Source organism: Heptranchias perlo, chromosome 33, assembly GCF_035084215.1.
Source record: "Heptranchias perlo isolate sHepPer1 chromosome 33, sHepPer1.hap1, whole genome shotgun sequence".
Lineage (NCBI taxonomy): Eukaryota > Metazoa > Chordata > Chondrichthyes > Hexanchiformes > Hexanchidae > Heptranchias > Heptranchias perlo.
In genome coordinates this window covers 23,403,907-23,422,074 of record NC_090357.1, presented here as the reverse complement: position 1 = coordinate 23,422,074, position 18,168 = coordinate 23,403,907, and the positions used below count along the sequence as shown (strand labels likewise).

The window sequence follows — 18,168 nt, the reverse complement described above, 5'->3', positions numbered from 1 at the left end:
GACCAAGCTTTTAGTCTCCTATCCTAATATCTCCTTCTTTGGCTCGCTGTCAATTTTTGTTTTATTACGTTCCTGTGGAGCGCCTTGGGACATTTTCCAACGTTAAAAGCGCTATATAAGTGCAAGTTGTTGTTGTTATCTATATAAATGCAAGTTGTTGTTGTTTCCATGGGGATGAGCAGAGCAGTGCATGAATCGTGCACATGCAACTTGAGTTTGCTCAATTTCCATGGCAACTCCCTCTATATTTGAACCCTGGCCGCAATTAAAAATGAAAAAATTCTCCAATTATTTTAACATTATTCTACTTTTTAAATTAACATTTTTCTCTTTCTGCTTCTAATTTTTTGGGAAAGAACTGATCTAAAGTATCAATATCGTCAATTTTGTTCATGAAGATTTCGTCTGATTAGAGTTTCTGGTGATGGTCACCAGAGCCAATCTTCCCCCACTGTAAGGACACTAACCACGCACTAAGTGCCTTCTTTTGACTTGCTCCTATATTCTAGGAGCCTGAGGGAGCATTTGTTCTGATACATGGGGGAAGTCACCGGGAGACATTTTCAATCCAGATGCATACCTTTGAGTATCACCACAAACAATGCTCTGAGGAAACCAAATTTCCCTCAACTATGTTATTGCTTTGATTTTTAAAAAAAATTAAAACAAATGAGTTTTCTGTTCTCAGTCTAAGACAGGGAGAGGGAAAACACACAGCCTTGGCTGGGCCATTATCCAGTGACTCTTGCTGGAAAAGGTGTGTGTTGACATTAAGTGAGGACAGTGCTCAGTTCAACTGTGGTGATCCCCATGGGTAATTAGCGTGCTGGTACTCACTGTCCAATCTCACACATGAAGGATGGATGCTTGGGAGCCTTTGGGACTGTGCTCCAGCAGGTGAGAGGCGGGACATGGAGGGTTAATAAAAAAAAACTATAAGTGAATGAGGGCACAGTTCTCTGGCACTCCAGTGCCACAGAATCGCTATGGCGATGATCTCTTCCCCACGTGGTGATTCCATGATCTTCGCCTAGTTGATGTGGGTGGGTACGGAGCAAAGGCCGGACAGGGAGAGTCATCCTGGGCCAATGTCAGGGACCTCTTAACCTGGGAGCAGTCATCAGGATCTGAAAAGGTGCACGGGATGGAAAGAGCTCGGAGAGGGGGAAAAAAAATCAAATAAGTAAATTACCAAAACAACACAGATGTTCTATTATCTCTTCCTATGAATTAATACCCCAAGCCATAAAGCAGAGGCTGGCTGTTTCTTCAGCAATGTTGCTGATGGGTTTCAAGACTCCTTTAATGCAGCCATCAATTGCTTCCCAGGAAAGCAATGTTGGTTCTGCCTCATAGCCTTTCCCTGTTAGTGAAGCACATGTCCGACAGTAATTCAAGGCTATTCCTGTCATGTCTGTGACAGGCAAATCTCTCTCTGTGAACAAACACATTCCCCACCTGAGCGGGCCTCATAAATCTGCAAGCGATTGGCACCGAGAGCTGCCGCTCGCTAAATAACACCTTGCCCCTGTCTGCAGGGATGTGAAGCCTCTGTGCAACGATATTAATTCCCGCTTTTCCCAGCTGCTTTCTTTCTTCCTCCTACCTAAATGCTTCGATGATGTACGATGCCACTGTCGAGCCTCCGATGTGCTGGCTCGGCTGCCATGTCAAGGTGACACTATTACGAGTGACGTCGGTGATCAGTGGCTTCGAGGGAGGGCCAGGCAGGAGGTCGGGTTCAGCTGAGAGGATGCGAGTTGGGCTGCCATTTTCTGAAAGAAAGAAGCATCTTCATTATTTATCTAATTACAGGCAAACAGATCGCGCAGCCCAGGGTGCGCACTGCACTGTGTAACTGAAAACATGAGGCCTTAATCCAGTCTTGCAATTCAATCTTTTGATGGCAGCGGAGGCACCCTATCAGATGGTAGGACCTGGTTTCTGGCTCCTTGATTGGACATTTGAAATTCAAAATATCCAATCAGATGGCACAAATTTGTTATGGAGTTGGAGAACCCACCATTGAATGGGACAGGCAAACATGCTATAGGGGAATGGGACTAATTGGATACCTCTTTCAAAGAGCCAGCACAGGCACGATGGGCCGAATGGCCTCCTCCTGTGCTGTACCTTCTATGATAAGAATCTAGAAATCCTTGGGCTCACAGGGGGATGGGGGGAGAGGAAACATGTGAACATAGGAACAGGAGTAGGCCATTCAGCCCCTTCAAGCCTGTTCTGCCATTCAGTTAGATCTTGGCTGAGAGTGAGGAGAAGGGACTGTTCAGGAATCAGCCAGGGTTCCTGTTCCTGATTGCTGTTCACCGACCCCTCCTGGAACTTGCGTGTGTGCCATCTTTATCCAGCTCAACTGTGATGCACCCTGTAGCCAATTAGCCAGCACAAATTTGAGGCCTCGTTATACAGGCTCACACATGCAGAATGGTCGCATAGGTGAGGTAACTGAGGGCAACGAGTGCCTTGGTTGCTGTACCCCAGCATCTGTCTGCACCTTGATAGAGGGGAGGAGAGGGAAAAAAATCTAAGAATGAAAAAAAGTGAATTGACATTGATATCCAGTTCCCTGATATTTATAAAAGCGAAGTTTAAACTTTTCTGTCTGGAGGACATCCTGGAGGCCCCGCAAATATAGACACACTGCCAGGACATCCTGCAAACACTGGTATAATCCAAGTGACCACTCCTGCAAATATAGACACAATCCCTGGGACCCCACTCCCGTTCTGCATTCTGATAGACTGTGTTGGCTACGAAAAGGGAAACAGTGCATAAAAGTCATTTAACAAACAGCAACAGAAGTAATGTGCTAATAAACCAACAAATACAAATAAAAAACAGAAACTCAGGAGGGAATTCAGCGAGTGCTAACTGCACAGCGGGTCACAGGTTACGGATAAGGGTCGATTCTGAAACCTGCACTGCCACTGAGTGACGCTCCGAGCTGAATTTATCCTCTGACATCCTCTCACAGATGACCCGAGTTTAAATACTTAGAACCTGCTTGGTCACCTTGGGGATTGTTGGGACTCCCTGGCATCGTGTTTATATTTGCAGGGGGCTGTAAGATGTCCTCCAGTCAGAAAAGTTTAAACTTCACTTTTATAAATATCAGGGAGCTGGATAACAATATCAATTGTCACTCGCAAAGTCTCAAAGGCAACGGCTGCCTACCGAAGACGTCAACTTGTACCCACTAACTAGCCCGAGCTCCCGTATATACCAGCGCCCCCGTCACAAGTGCTCAAGGCCATCTCTTAAAGGTCCAAGTGCGCCATGGCCTTGTGCTGCCCTTGGCTTCAATCTTTGCTTTCGAGGCCATCAATTTCCGTAATGCACAGCACAACCACACGTGTTTGTTTAACCTCTGACCTGCCCCCATTCTAGGTCAGGTTGTGACACTGAAAATCAACCAGTCAGTGATGTATGGGAAGGTGAGTTCATTTAAGAGCAATTATAAAGAAAGACCAGCTATTTATCAGGAGCTCTATTAATATTTCAGCTAGGGATGGCTCCCGGGCTGGCAGCTCCCTACTGAGTTCCTGTCCTTTGTAACTGTTCACAAACATCCTTTATCCTTTTTCCCCAGTCTCCTCTCCTCCACTGCTTAAGATCCCCTCTCCCTTTTAGTGAGTGCATTTTAGCTCAATCTTCAAGTTCAAGCACCAAGTTATTTTATTCATTCTCAAGATGTGGGTATTGCTGGCAAGGACATGGGTATTTGTTGCCCATCCCTAGTTGCCGTGAGAAGGTGATGGTGGACTGCCTCCTTAGCAGTTTGATATGACTGAGTGGCTTGCTAGTCCACTTCAGAGGGGTGTGGGACTGGAGTTATAAATAGGCCAGACCGGGTAAGGACGGCAGGTTTCCTTCCCTAAAGGACATTAGTGAACCAGTTGGGTTCTTATGACAATTACTTTTTTATCACCAATCTGCCTGCCATCGACCCTTTTGCTTTACTAGTTCTTCTGCTGTGCATTCCCCTGATGAATCTTCCTCCCTCTCCAAAGTGAATGAGAGCGAATCTCAACGTCAGTACTGGCAGCAGAAATCCCTTTTGCTTTGAATGGCGTAAGGTCTTCATTAGTAAAGACTTATTTAGTAACTGTCACCGTGAACAACTTCTCCTACTTTGAATTTAGGCCAAGCGTACCTTGGGGTTCTATCTCTCGATTTAATTCTGATTAAACTGCTCACGCTTGGTGACCTGCCTTTGCTGCTGTTTGTTTCCTATCTGACGTGATGTGGCTTAACTGCAACGTACCTTGTACCTCCAGGTAGCCGCTCCAGGTGGTCTCCCCACTCGATCCCGTAGCGACACAGACGTACATACCAGTATCAGTTACCTAGCAACGAAAAGCAGAGTCAATTGGATGTTAATCTTGCTTGTCCCCGTCACTGCAGATTACACAGTGGGCATCTTTAAGACTAATGTGCAATTAATATTCTGTTCAGAAACTATCACCTCTTTTACAAGTACAAAAACAAACACAGTGAGGTGGGAAATAAAAAGCAGGAAATGCTGGAAACACTCAGCAGGTTAGGCAGCATGAGAGAGAAACAAAATTAAGGGGCACAGGACCAAGCCGGGTAGATGGAGTTGAGGTACACATCAGCCATGATCTAACTGAATGGCAGAACAGGCTCGAAGGGCTGAATGGCCTACTCCTGTTCCTATGTTCCTAGAGTTAATGTTTATAGGTCAATGACCTTTCATCAGAACTGGAAGATATTAGAGGTGAACAGCTTTTAAGCAAATACAGAGCCTGGGAAAAGAGGGGCAGAGAAAGAATAAAAGGGGAAGGTCTGTGATAGGGTGAAGGACAGGAGTGTTTAAATGACAAAATTGATGGTGGTGCAAAGCAAAAGAAGGTGATAATGAGACAAGTAAAGAAATAAAAGATGGGTCTAGGGGAGGCGTAAATGGTTACAGCAGAATAGCAGAGGGAGAGGGAAGCGTGGACAATCTGGCAAAGAGGAGAAGGCTCCCGTGGCCCGGGAATGTGGCGGAAGAAAGGCAGGTAGAGCCCAGGGGTGAGGACCACCCCACTGGTCGTGTACCAATAGGGAAATCCCACGGCAAGTACTAGCCCACACCTCCTCCACTCCCAGTGGATCTGGTGCAGTCATTACCAGCACCTGTCCGACAGAAAATGGGAGCGGTGGTAGGTTCTAAAGTTGTTAAAGTGCGTAGTAGAAAGATATGGTGCTGTTCCTCGAGTTTGCATTGAGTTAGCAGCAGCAAAACCATCGACATATATGTGAACCCTCAGATTGTACCACTCCATTTACTCTGCTTGCAAACCATCGATTAGTTTCTATAACAAAAACTGGGTTTGATTTTCAATATAGCTGAATTTTAAAAAATTTTGTATAGTTCTTTCCAGGCTCTCCTCTCTACCAATTCTCTGCCTTCTCCTTCTCTCCTGACTCCTTGCCCTCCAGTTCCTTGCCCAAATCACCATTGTTCACCATTGTTGTGAGCCTTGGCATTGTCAGCATGGCATTCGATCACGGGTTTTCGTAGCCAAGTCTGATTCAGTCCTCACCTGACATCCACCTCTAGTAGGAGAAGCTAGCGAGCAATTGGGAGTGTGAACTCGAGTGGATTTTCTCCTTCGTAACCTGGGGCAATAATGTCAAGTGTCCAGTCCCTACTGTCATACTGCCTTGGATCAACGAATTCAGCACAAGATGAGGAATCGAGCCTGGGGCCAACCCGAGTCTGCGTGACTCAACTAATCACCGGCTAAACAGTGAGCCGTCAGCAAAGTTCACTATTTAGTTTTAATCCTTCCTGTCCATGCTATGTCTGTTTCTCAGCCAAGAGGCTGCGTGGATAACTGCCAAGACCTCTTGCAATTCTGCAGATGTGCATGACAGCAGCCCAAAGTGACCTGGCCAGCGATTTCCTTCACTCCCTCCCTCTGGTGAAGTGACCACTACTCAGCTCTCCATCTGATGGCTTACAAAGCAGCCACATGGAGAACACCAGGAGTGAACTCTTATCCTCCCACCCTTCTACCCCAAGGAGAATGCATTTCCTGGAAACAGCAGCTGGCAGTTCAGGAGCTGTGCGCTCACATGAGCATGGGCGCAGGTTTAAATTTAACCTTGATGTTTCTACTTGGGAGACCATGACTGGAGGCAAATTCTGCATTTTTAACGCGGTTCAGCAGTGCAGACCTGATCCATCGAGCAGGAAGCTGAAGTTAAAGAAAGAAAGAAAGACTTGCGTTTATTTAGCATCTTTCACGACCTCAGGACGTCCCAAAGTGCTTTACAACCAATGGAGTACTTTTAAAGTGTAGTCAATATTGTAATGTAGGAAGCTAGTTGATATCATTTTAAAAAGGGGATGAATAAATTGCTGCATACAGATGCAAAGTCGTTCACAGCCTGAGTGACTTCATTTAAGTGTATTACAAATTTTTGCATCTATTTAAGAACTGATGGGGATAACTTTAACTTTGAGCAATAGTGTAAAATGGGTGGTAGTGAGTCAGCAGCCTGTTTTACATATCACCCGATTTTTATTTCCATTAACTTCAATTGGCAGAGATGTAAAACGGGCTGTCGACTCTCTATCACCCGTTTTACACTATTGCACAAAATTACCCCCGATATGTGATATTCATTCACACACGTGAACAATACTTAAAGCTTTGAAAGTTTGCTGGGCTTCAGTTCACATTGTAACATTTACCTTTAGGAAGGATCAGACACTCATCCACAAGAAGGAAAGTATTCATCTAAAATCTTTTTACATCTATTGAAAAGTGCTTTACAGACAGTGAATTATTTGAAGTGGAGTCACTGTTGTTAAGTAAGCAAAGGTGGCATCCATTTTGCACACAGCAAGATCTCACAAACAGCAATGGGACGAGTGGTCAGTTAATCTGTTTCTCGCAATGTTGGCCCTGCTCTTCTTCAAATAGTGTCAGGGGATCATTAAAACCTTTACATTACATTAAAGTCCACCTGAGCTAATTGAACGGGAAGAAGGGCTAATAATTTAACATCTCATCCAAAGCACTGCATCTGTGACCATGCTGCACTCCCTCAGCACTGCAGTGAAACGTAGCCCTAAATTATGTGCTTAAGTCCTGGAGAAAGATTTGAACCCACATCCTTCTGACCTTGCTACCAACTGAGCCAAACTGACACTCTCAAGTGTGAATTAGTGACACCATAGGGGTGAAATTCAATTTTGGAGTGGGCATAAATGTAGTAGCGGATCGGCCGCCCATTATACACCCCAACCTATTACATACCCGCCCGTTACTCACACGCCTGTTCTACACCCTGCCCGTTACACACCCCGCCCGTTACACACAGTCCATGGAAAGAAAAACATTGCAAACACAGAATTTTATCCCATTAGCATGGTCTGGATTTGAACTCCAATCCCATTGTTAACTAACTGCACCTCTCAGTCCTGCTTCCTTTTTCTATAATTCTTCACTTGATGCTCTTAATGTTTCCTATACAAGCAAGTGGTTCAGGGTTGTACCAAACCCTACGACACTGACTAAGGAATCTGAGTTCAAATCATATTGCACTCTCTATGATTTGAACTAGATTCCTTAGCCAGTAGTCCGATTATTATTTTAATAGCCTAGGTTTCAGAATCACTGAGATTATCCACCAATGCAGGTGTTAGCTGCGGCTTAGTTGGTCGCACTCTCACTTCTGAGTCAGAAGGTTGGGGGGTTCACGTCCCACCCAGGAACTTGAGCACATAATCTAGGCTGACGCTCCAGTGCAGTACTGAGGGAGTGCTGCACTGCCGGAGGTGCCGTCTTTCAGATGAAACATTAAACCTGCTCTCTCAGATGGATGTAACAGATCCCATGGCACTATTCAATGAAGAGTTCCCCTGTGTCCTGGCAAATATTTATCCCTAAAAACACAGATTATCAGGTCATTATGACATTGCTGTTTGTGGGACCTTGCTATGTGCAAATTGGCTGCCATGTTTCCTACATTTCAACCGTGACTACACTTCAAAAGTACTTCATTGGCTGTAAATTGCTTTAGGATGTCCTGAGGTCATGAAATGGCTCTATAACAATGCAAGTCTTTCTAGCTAATAATTTAATTGGATTTCCTGTGAAGTGATCAAGCATGATACAAAAACACAAAGTCACAGTTAACAAATTATGTCCCAGGACTGGAGGAGGTCAGTGAGATGGTCTGGTGCCACCAGGGACATGCCAAGAATCAGATGGCATCTGCATACATCTCCACTACCCAAGAACGCTCATGTTTCTGCATCAGGACCATGGGATCCATGCTTAACAGGATGGGCTAGCGTTCTTCGTTAATTAGTGTAAGGGGTCACTCAACAGCCAAGCTCCCAGCCCCCATTACAAATTAGCATCTGTCATAAGGAAATGTCATTCGCTACACAGCCTGATTAAAGTCAAACACAGTGGCACCATTCTGCCAGCCCATAATGCCAGAAAAGATCAAAGTTTGTACAAACATTCTCTCCAAGGACATTAAATTGAATCATTTTATAAAGACATGAACTATGTCAAGTCCAAACAGTGATTGATTCAAAGGGTGGAGGTCTCTCAGTCAGTATAACAGCACACAAAACAACCCTTTCACCTCATCAACTGATTGAGGGAGCTTCAAATTGCAGAGAAATCCCATGATAATGTGGATAATTCCTTGTGACAGTTGTAAATAAGGATTCTTATGATCTCAGTGGTACAGAGAAGGCAAAAGGCTAAAAATTAGCCCAATGGTTAATGTTAAGTGAAAAACAGCCATTTAAAACAAACTCCATCCACCACCTCAACAGGAGATAAAGATACACAATCCAGGAAGAAGGGAAGAAAACAGGGTCACAATTATAGGGTGTATGTAATGTATTTTTCCCCTTGCCTCCTGTTGTTCTCCTAAACAGTTTGGCAGCCAGTTTCTGGGACATAGCAGCCTTGATTGACTCTTCCCTCGATTTTTTTCCACCCACTTTGTGAGGAAGCATCAGGCTTTTCTAAGTTTGGGGTTGATATACATTGCTGGAGCAGCGGAGGCTTTATCCAGGCTGCCCCCCTGACCTGGGAGTGTTGGATGGGTCAGTGTAGAGAAACTTTACTGTGCATCAAACCTGTGTGATAACCAACCTGAGAGTGCTTCATGGAAGAACTCAAGAACTTCCCCAAAGCCTTTCCACCATCTACAAGGCACAAGTCAGGAGTGTGATGGAATAGTCTCCACTTGCCTGGATGAGTGCAGCTCCAACAACACTCAAGATGCTCGACACCATCCAGGACAAAGCAGACCGCTTGATTGGCACCCCATCCACCACCCTAAACATTCACTCCCTTCACCACCGGCGCACCGTGGCTGCAGTGTGTACCATCCACAGGATGCACTGCAGCAACTCACCAAGGCTTCTTCGACAGCACCTCCCAAACCTGCGACCTTTCCCACCTAGAAGGACAAAGGCAGCAGGCACATGGGAACACCACCACCTGCACGTTCCCCTCCAAGTCACACACCATCGCCGTTCCTTCATCGTCGCTGGGTCAAACTCCTGGAACTCCCTACCTAACAGCACTGTGGGAGAACCTTCACCACACGGACTGCAGCGGTTCAAGAAGGCGGCTCACCACCACCTTCTCAAGGGATGGGCAATAAATGCTGGCCTCGCCAGCGACGCCCACATCCCATGAACAAATAAAAAAAAAAGAAGCTTTACTCTGCATTTAACTGGGGCTGTACCTGAGCAGGAACAACTGATGACAGTGTAAGGGGAGCTTTACTCTGAATCGAATCCAGAAGGCACCTGAACTGGGAGTGTTTGATTGGACAGTGTAGAGGAAGTTTTACTCTGGAGTCTAATCCAGGCTACAGCTACAATCATGGAATCTTAGAAATTACAGCACGGGGGGAGGCACTTTGGCTCCTCACACCTGTCCCAGTGCAACTCTTCATCTGGAACTATCTGCTCCAAACCCAGCTCCTAGCCCTTTCCCATATCTTTTTTATTTTCTTCCTTTTCAAAAACTTACTCAATTACCTTTTAAAAGATGTCACAGTCTCTGCCTCAACAATCACCTGTGCTAAAGCATTTCAAGTTGCAATAACCTATGTGAAAAGAACATTCTTCTAACATCTCCTTTCATTTCTCCAATGATAATCCTGAGCTTATGGCTCCTTGTTATTGATTTTCCAGGCAATGGAAACAATCCTTCACTGTTTACGCTCTCGAAAGCTTTCATCATTTTGAATATCTCAATGAGATTCCCTCCGTTCCAGTGTGGAAATTTCAGTACAGAAAGAGGCCATTCAGCCAACCGCCTGACCGTGGATTGCTTGAAGAGGTAGTGCAGAGGAAACACTGTCCTGGGTCTAACCCATGAGGCAGTGGTAGGAGGAGATTTTCCTGCTCCTAATCAGGGCCATCCCTAGCCCATGATTGTTTAATGAGACTGTGGAGGGAGTTTTACTTTGCATCTAAGCTGCAGCTGATCACAGACTGCTTAATAGGGAAGTATAGAGGGAGCTTTATTCTGCATCAAGCCTGAGCTGTATGTGACCTGGGAGTGCTTGATGAGACAGTGCATTTATTCCCTGTTGTATCTGACCTGCGAATTCTTGATGGACAGTGCAGAGGATCCTTTACTCTGTACCTAACCCATGCTGTATCTGCTCTGGGAGTGCCTGAAGGGACAGAGGGACCTTTACTCCGTATCTAACCTGTGTTATGTCTGACATGGAAGTACTTGATCCTGACAGATAATACATTGCTTTTCCATTGCAGTGACCTTAACAAGCAAAAAACAAACATCACATTTAAAAAACACATTTAAAAATTGCTTGTTTCTGCTGGCAAATGGTGATCGGAGTGAAGCTAAATCTTAAACTCTGAAATTCAGTGCTCTAGGCCAATAGCAGCACAAAATCTTCCCAGCTCTGAGCTAAAGGGACAGCCTCAGCTAAATTAGTTCTTCCTTGTGAACTCCCAGGAAGATTGAGTATGGAAATTCACCCTGCTGCCGGTCACTAAACTCGATGGGTCAAGAAGTCCAAGACTCAATCCCCAGTCTGTGCTGAATTAGCTGCTCACAGCCATGGCAGTGTTAGGGGTGCTGACATGGTTTCATTGTTCCTGGGCTAGGAAAAGGGAGGAGGGGGAATCAGCCCGGATCCCCACTACTGATCAATATTCAGTCATACGTGTGTGCGTGCGTGTGTGTGTGTGTGTGTGTGCACACGCATCAGATGATATAGAATCAGACTCAGCTGTGACGTTTCTCATGGCCAAATAGCCTGCTGACACTTACTGACTGGGCCATATGAATAACTAACGGGAGGACTATCAGTGCCTGGGGAACCAAACTCTAGCATCTGCCACCATCTTTAGTAAAGGGGGGGATGAAATTTGGAAGGTAAAGGAAGAGGGAAGGATGTCCCAAAACTCTTCATAGTGAATGAATCGCTATTGAAGAGTAGTCACTGTTGTTAGGTAGGCAAATGCAGCAGCCAATTTGCACAGAGCAAGATCCTGCGAACAACAGTGAGATAAATGACCGAATATGTTTTTTTATTGGTAGTTGGTTGATGAATGTTGGTTAGGACAGTGGGAGAGCTCCATGCTCTTCTTCAAAGAATCTTTTACATCCGCCTAACACCTTTGACAATGCAGCGCTCCCTCAGCACTGAACTGAAGCAGAAGGGGAAATTTGAAACTGTCCATGGAATCCAATAGCACACATCATAGTACTCAACCTGGATACAGTGACCAAGACTGTGTATTAAATCAGTGAGAATATATACCACTCCTATATGTGAGCATATAGACTCCTCCTGTACCAGTGAGAATGTATATCGCCCCCATATCAGTGAAAATGTATATCACTCCTAAATGAGTGGGAATATATACCACTTGGATATCAGTGAAAATATAAACCAGCTCTACATCAATGGAATACACCACCCGTATAGTCAGTGTGAATATAAGCAACCCCTATTTTAGTGTGAAAACCTATGTACAATTTATTCCTTTAGTAAAACCAATGTTAAAAAATGTTAATTTAAAAACGATTTAAACCCGAGTCCTTAGTTGTTAAAACGTTTCCCTGTTTCAGCCTGCAACCTGTTTCTTTATAATGCCTGGTCTCTTGAAATGAAATGTCAATTAAGAAGAAAAAGTTATCAGATATGCGCTGGCTACCCAGGTGACAAATTGGAACAGGAGCCTTTAGGACATCACCAGTTAGCAGCAGGCCGCAGTCTGGGTGATGTTAATGAACCCGCTCATTTACATGGGGACTGTATGTAAAAAACTGAGGCTGAAGGAGCCCCTTGCCACTCAGCAGTTCTGTATTTCCAATTCCGTGTGCTTCAGTGGCAGATTGTCTCTTTCTCCGAGCTCAGTCACATGACCTCCCCCAGTACCCCCTGAATCACTCTGACCTGATGAGGCTGTCTCCCAGAGGACCATTAATTCATAGTCGTCTCAGAAACTGCCTGACAGCTCTAATTTTTTCTGGGCAAACAGCCACAGCAGCAATAAAATGATGCTATTACCCGCACAGGGACAAGGAAGATGCATTAACCCCCTGACTCCGGGACAATGAAAGCACAAAAACGTTAAATATTTCACTCCCAACAGACTTCAGCATCAATTTTTAAATAAATGTTCAGCATGACCACAAGCTTTTATGACTAATGTATGACTGGCCTCTGTTTTACCTCGCTGGTGAATGTGATTCTATTGCACGAATGTCAGTTGTAGCTATGCAGCTCAAATAGCAAGGGGGCAGCCATTTTGAGCACCATCAGTGTGAAAGGATTTAAAACAGCATAGTGCCTTAGATTGGTACTGTGGTTCAAAAGGGTTTCGCCATACGTACGTCTAATATTGTGTCATTAATTCTGTCATTTTCCCCCTAGTTTTATCCAGGCTGGGAGGCCTCCATCTCTTATCTCCTGATGTACAGTGATCATAGAATACATACAATTACATAGAATGTACAGCATAGAAACAGGCCATTCAGCCCAACTGATCCATGCAGGCATTTATGCTCCACATGAACCTCCTCCCACCACTCTTCATTTAACCCCATCAGCATATCCTTCAATTCCTTTCCCCTTCATGAGTTTATCTAGCTTCCCCTTAAATGCATCTATGCTATTCACCTCAACTACTTCTTGTGGAAGCGAATTCCACATTTTAACCACTCTCTGGGTAAAGAAGTTTCTCCTCAATTCCCTATTGGATTTACTAGTGACTATCTTATATTTACAACCCCTAGTTTTGGTCTCCCCAATAAGTGGAAACATAGTCTACCCTATCAAACCCCTTCATAATCTTAAAGACCTCTATCAGGTCAACCCTCGATCTTCTCTTTTATTGAGAACAGAGCCCCAATCTTTTCAATCTGTTCAATCTTTCCCGATAGCTATAACCTCTCAGTTCTGGTATCATCCTTGTAAATCTTTGTTGCACCTCATTCAGTGCCTCTATATCCTTCTTGTAATATGGAGACCAGAACTGTGCACAGTGCTCTGGGTGTGGTCCAACCAAGGTTCAATACAAGACTTACATAACTTCTCTGCTTTTCAATTCTATTCTGATCAGTTTAAATAAGGAAACGTGGACAGAAGCTGTTATTCTACAAGGGGAGAGTAAGGGTTGGCACCTGCTTCAATGAAAGGGAATGGCCCTAAGAGGTGTTCGGGAGGTAAGGAAAGGTGTCACCCTTTCCCTTCCCCTCCCCTGTGAAAGACCGGAAAATCTTACACTGTCTGTTGGTTGCAAAAATGATTAAGATTCAATTATAACGTGAGGCGGGCGCCACCGCCTGCGTCTGCACTGGGCTGCGCTGTTTTACATGGAGACCCAGAATGCTAAACGTGTGGGAATGGCCCTCCCCACCTTGTTGACTTCACCAAAACCGCGGCCTTCCTGGGACGACGATACCTTCACTGCCTAAACCTCAGCTCGTTGGAGTGCAGATTGGACTGAGGGAAAACCAGATCACTGCACCTGGCCACAGTCCCACAGCTTAAAAAAGTACCTTCAAAGGTTTATAAACCGCAATCGCATCCCCTCTTGAAAGTCAATGTGATTTTTAGTGAGGAAATATCACAAAGGGAGTCTTGTTTTAGTGCGACCGTCTTGTGACCTCAATGACCAGTTCGTAAACCTTATTTCAGTTTAAACTGATCACAGGCTGGATCAAATTCGACACGGGGAGGAGGAGGTGAAAATCCTCTTTTAATGGAAAGCATGAGAGCGGCGCAAACAGAATGTTATCTCAGAAATCATGGTCGAGAGCCTCCTGTACTCGCGATTTCATTAGTGGGTCATTCATAATGAAGCAAAACAAGACATTCTCTCATTTTCATTAAGAGAGTAATTTCAAGCTTACAAGCTGTTCCCATGGTTTTTTTTTAGGCTGACCTGATATGACCATTTACTGTTTTGCAACTTTGAAAATATTCAGCTAAATCGCAAATCAGTATTAGGAAAAAAATTCATATCAAATGAAGAGAATTTATAAAACCAATAGATGTCCTGTGGAATATAGGAAAACATGAATAGGAGCAGACCATTCAGCCTCTCAAGCCTATTCCGTCATTCAATTAGATCGTGGCTGATCTGTATCTTAACACCATTTACCTGCTCAGGTTCCATATCCTTTAATATCCTTACCTAACAAAAAATTATCAATCTCCGTTGTGATATTTTCAATTGATCCCCAGCCTCAACAGCTTTTTTGGGGAGACAGTTCCAGGTTTCCACTACCCTTTGCATGAAGAAGTGCTTCCTGACATCAACTCTGAACGGCCTAGCACTAATTTTAAGGTTATGCCCCCTTGTACTGGACTCCCCCATCAGAGAAAATAATTTCTCTCTATCTATCTCCAAAGGCTTAAGCATGTAATCTAGCTGACTCTTCAGTGCAGCACTGAGGGAGTACTGCACTGTTGGAGGTCCCATCTTTCTGATAAAAAGTTAAGCCAAGGCCCTATCTGCCCTCTTAGGTGCATGTAAAGGGATCTCATAGTACTATTCAAAAAAGCCATGGGGAGTTGTCCTGAACAACATTTATTCTTCAAGCAACACCACCAAAAACATTATTTGGTCATTTATTTCATTGCTATTTGTGGGACCTTGCTGAGTGCAAATAGGTTGCTAGATGTCCCTATATTACAATAGTGACTAGACTTCAAAGGTACTTTATTGGCTGTGAAGCACTTTGGGAGGTCCTGAGGATGTGAAAGGCACAGTATAAATGCAAGTTCTTTCTTTCAATGTGTGATGTGTTGCAGCATTCCTGAAAGACTGTGATAGAAATATGTTTTTAGCTGTGTTATTGATTTGAGTTCCTTATTATTAGTTCATGGTGTTAATCATGGTTCCTGTGAGCTATCTCAGTACAGTGATACATACTTCCACTCCAACAAGTGAAGGTCGATTAATTTGCATCCGAGTCTCGGTTTCTGTCAAACAATGTGGAAATATATAATGTCGATAAGGCTGTGACTGATTCTTATCAAAACAAAAGGAAGTTTAATATGTTAATGTGAATTGAATGCAGAACCTAAGACTATTGGGTAAATAATGTCTTTGATAGCTGACTGTTAACTACCAGCCATCGCAGATAATTCAAAGTACTTGACACACAGGTCATGGTAGCAAGACATCCCATCCAATTCTAAAACATTCTAGGTGATTGACATGCTGGGGATAGTGGATTTGATTGACAGCTGTGTCTCGGGTATCTGTGGTCAGATTCCTTGTGGTCCCTTTCATGGACAGTTCTGTGGCCAAAAACTTCCAATCGTGGGTTTCTCTGTGACCCCAGAGAGTCAATTTAAAGTTTGTAGCCAACAAAGAAACTGAACTAGTTTGACTCGATGACAGTAGTTCATAGTGTAAGAAGTGAACATGCGTTTTCAAGTCTTCATGTATGTTGAAAGATGGCTCAGGGAGAGGCATCTTTATTATCACTAGGAATAGCAAAATTTATAGATTACTGTAAATATACTGTGCTGATTACTGCTGTGTGTCAAGTAAATAATCTGCTTGTTTGTAGCCTGAGTTTCAGTTTGACGGTGTGTATGTTTCATCTGTGTAGCAGAGATGAGGAGAATCATGTGATATATTCCAAATGAGCCAGCCCACAATAGCAAGGATTGCCTGGTTGATCCCTGGGCCTCGCTATCGTTCATCTAGATATTGGGCAAGTAAAGACCCACTCCGGTTCATAAAGGACATGAGATCCACTTACGTGAGTGGTCAGCAATACTGAATCTGAGGAGAATATCTAGCATAAAATCCAAAGAGGCTGGCTGGTCTGGTGACCGTCAACCAAAGGTTAGTGAGCAAAATATAAAATGCAAGTGTAGATCTACTGATCTCCAAAGATCATTACTTAACACACTCGTAGTTCATTTTTTTGTATGCTATTTTTACACGGCTGTTAAGCCACAGTTAATGCTTGCATAGAAATAGCACGCACAGGAGCACAGCTTGAGTGGATTAATCACTCATACATGAACTTCGTCAATCAGAAGTTCTACCCTGTAATGTTAGCCAATTGTAAAATACCTGGAGAATAACAGGTACATGAAGTTGTTCTACACACTTGGCAGAGCAGCCTCAGATAATAAGGGTGAAGCTTACAGGGTTAGTGAATGTCACATAATTAAAATTAATTTGTTCGTTACTCCACATCACAAGATAATTGCAGATGAAGGGCAGCCATTAGGTCTATTTTAGTTCATCCATCCAGAAGATCCTTAAACTCCTCCCATTACAGTAAGTCAGAGTCTGTTTAAAAGGACCTACAACACCACAGTTTATCATGACCCCTTCCCTCTCCCAGAGTGCAGTGCTGGCGGTTGGAGCAGGACCAAGCGACACTTGCCCAGGGAGGACAAACAAGGCTATCACTGAGATCACTGGAAATAAGCAATGTGAGATCCAAATATGTGCCCAACAATCCAGGGATACTCCAGGGATTTAACAATATGGAGTTAGGTCACAGATCAGCTATGATCTCATTGAATGGTGGAAGAAGCTCGAGGGGCTAAATGGCCTACTCCTGTTCCTATGTTCCTAGTTTGATTTATAACTCCTACAATAATGAAATAGCCCACAGCAGGACTTGGACAACATAAGGGGAACACCATTACCTCCAAATTCCCCTTCAAGTCACACACCATTTTGAGTTGGACATATATCGCCATTCCTTCATTGTCGTTGGGTCAATATCCTGGAATTCCCTACCTGACAGCATTGTGGGAGCACCATCACCACAAGGACAGAAGTGATTTAAGGAGAAGGTCAATCACCACCTTCACAAGGCAACTTGGGATGGGAAATAAACCTGGTCTTGGCAGCATCGTCCACAGAATGAAAAATATATAATGTTATTTCAGGGTGTGTCAAACAGATGAACACATCATAAACGTGTTGATACTTTCTACCACCAAGTGTCATTAATATCTTTGCATTCGTCCTGTATTTAAGGCATACCAGTGACATCTAGTGGCATAGAAGGAGTACCGCAGGGGCACGTCCTCCACCTGATTTCCTTTGAAATTCTGGTTATTGCACTCAACAGTCAGAACAGACTCCAGACCAGCATCTCTGAAAAGTTTCTCCACCTGCTCCTGCATGGTGACCTTGGAAGCCCCCCCCCCAAGGATCATCCTTGACCCTCTCTGATTTGTTTTCTGCATGAAGTTGCTCAGTGACATCTTCCACATGCATGGGGCCAACTTATATATGTACTGTATGGAGCTGCTCAAGGCTCCAGAGTGCAGCCTGTATCAGTACCTTATGTTAAAGAATATCTATATCCATTTGGTCAGAACACTGGTAAATATCTCAGTGAAAATACTCGGCACAATATCTGGCAGTTAACAGTCACATTGGAGACTTGGGTATCAAACAGATCTCATCCAGTCCATAGGTTAAAAGACTACTAGTAAATCGATGAGGCGATAAAAGTTTTAAAGGAAAACGGTCAAAACCAGTAGAATGAACTAAGCTGAGAACTGGGCTACGAAGTGTGGAGAGGCTGGGAGCCATTTTGCCGCCAAAGAACATGCTAAAAGTTTTTTGATAACCAATTTTATGAATGTGTGCTTCCGGAGCGGAGCCTTAGC

The 18,168-nt window shown here is 44.0% G+C and overlaps 1 protein-coding gene across 3 annotated transcripts in view; it reads right to left on the bottom strand.

Moving 5' to 3' along the window:
• Positions 1-18,168, bottom strand: part of robo3 (roundabout, axon guidance receptor, homolog 3 (Drosophila)) — a 224,556-nt gene that overhangs the window by 54,649 nt on the left and 151,739 nt on the right. For all 3 annotated transcript variants that reach the window (XM_067971051.1, XM_067971053.1, XM_067971052.1), the window contains exons 10-11: positions 4,286-4,367; positions 1,607-1,775 (exon numbers count right to left, since the gene is read on the bottom strand). In XM_067971051.1, coding sequence (XP_067827152.1) covers positions 1,607-1,775; positions 4,286-4,367 — 251 coding nt within the window. The remainder of the gene's footprint in view (positions 1-1,606; positions 1,776-4,285; positions 4,368-18,168) is intronic.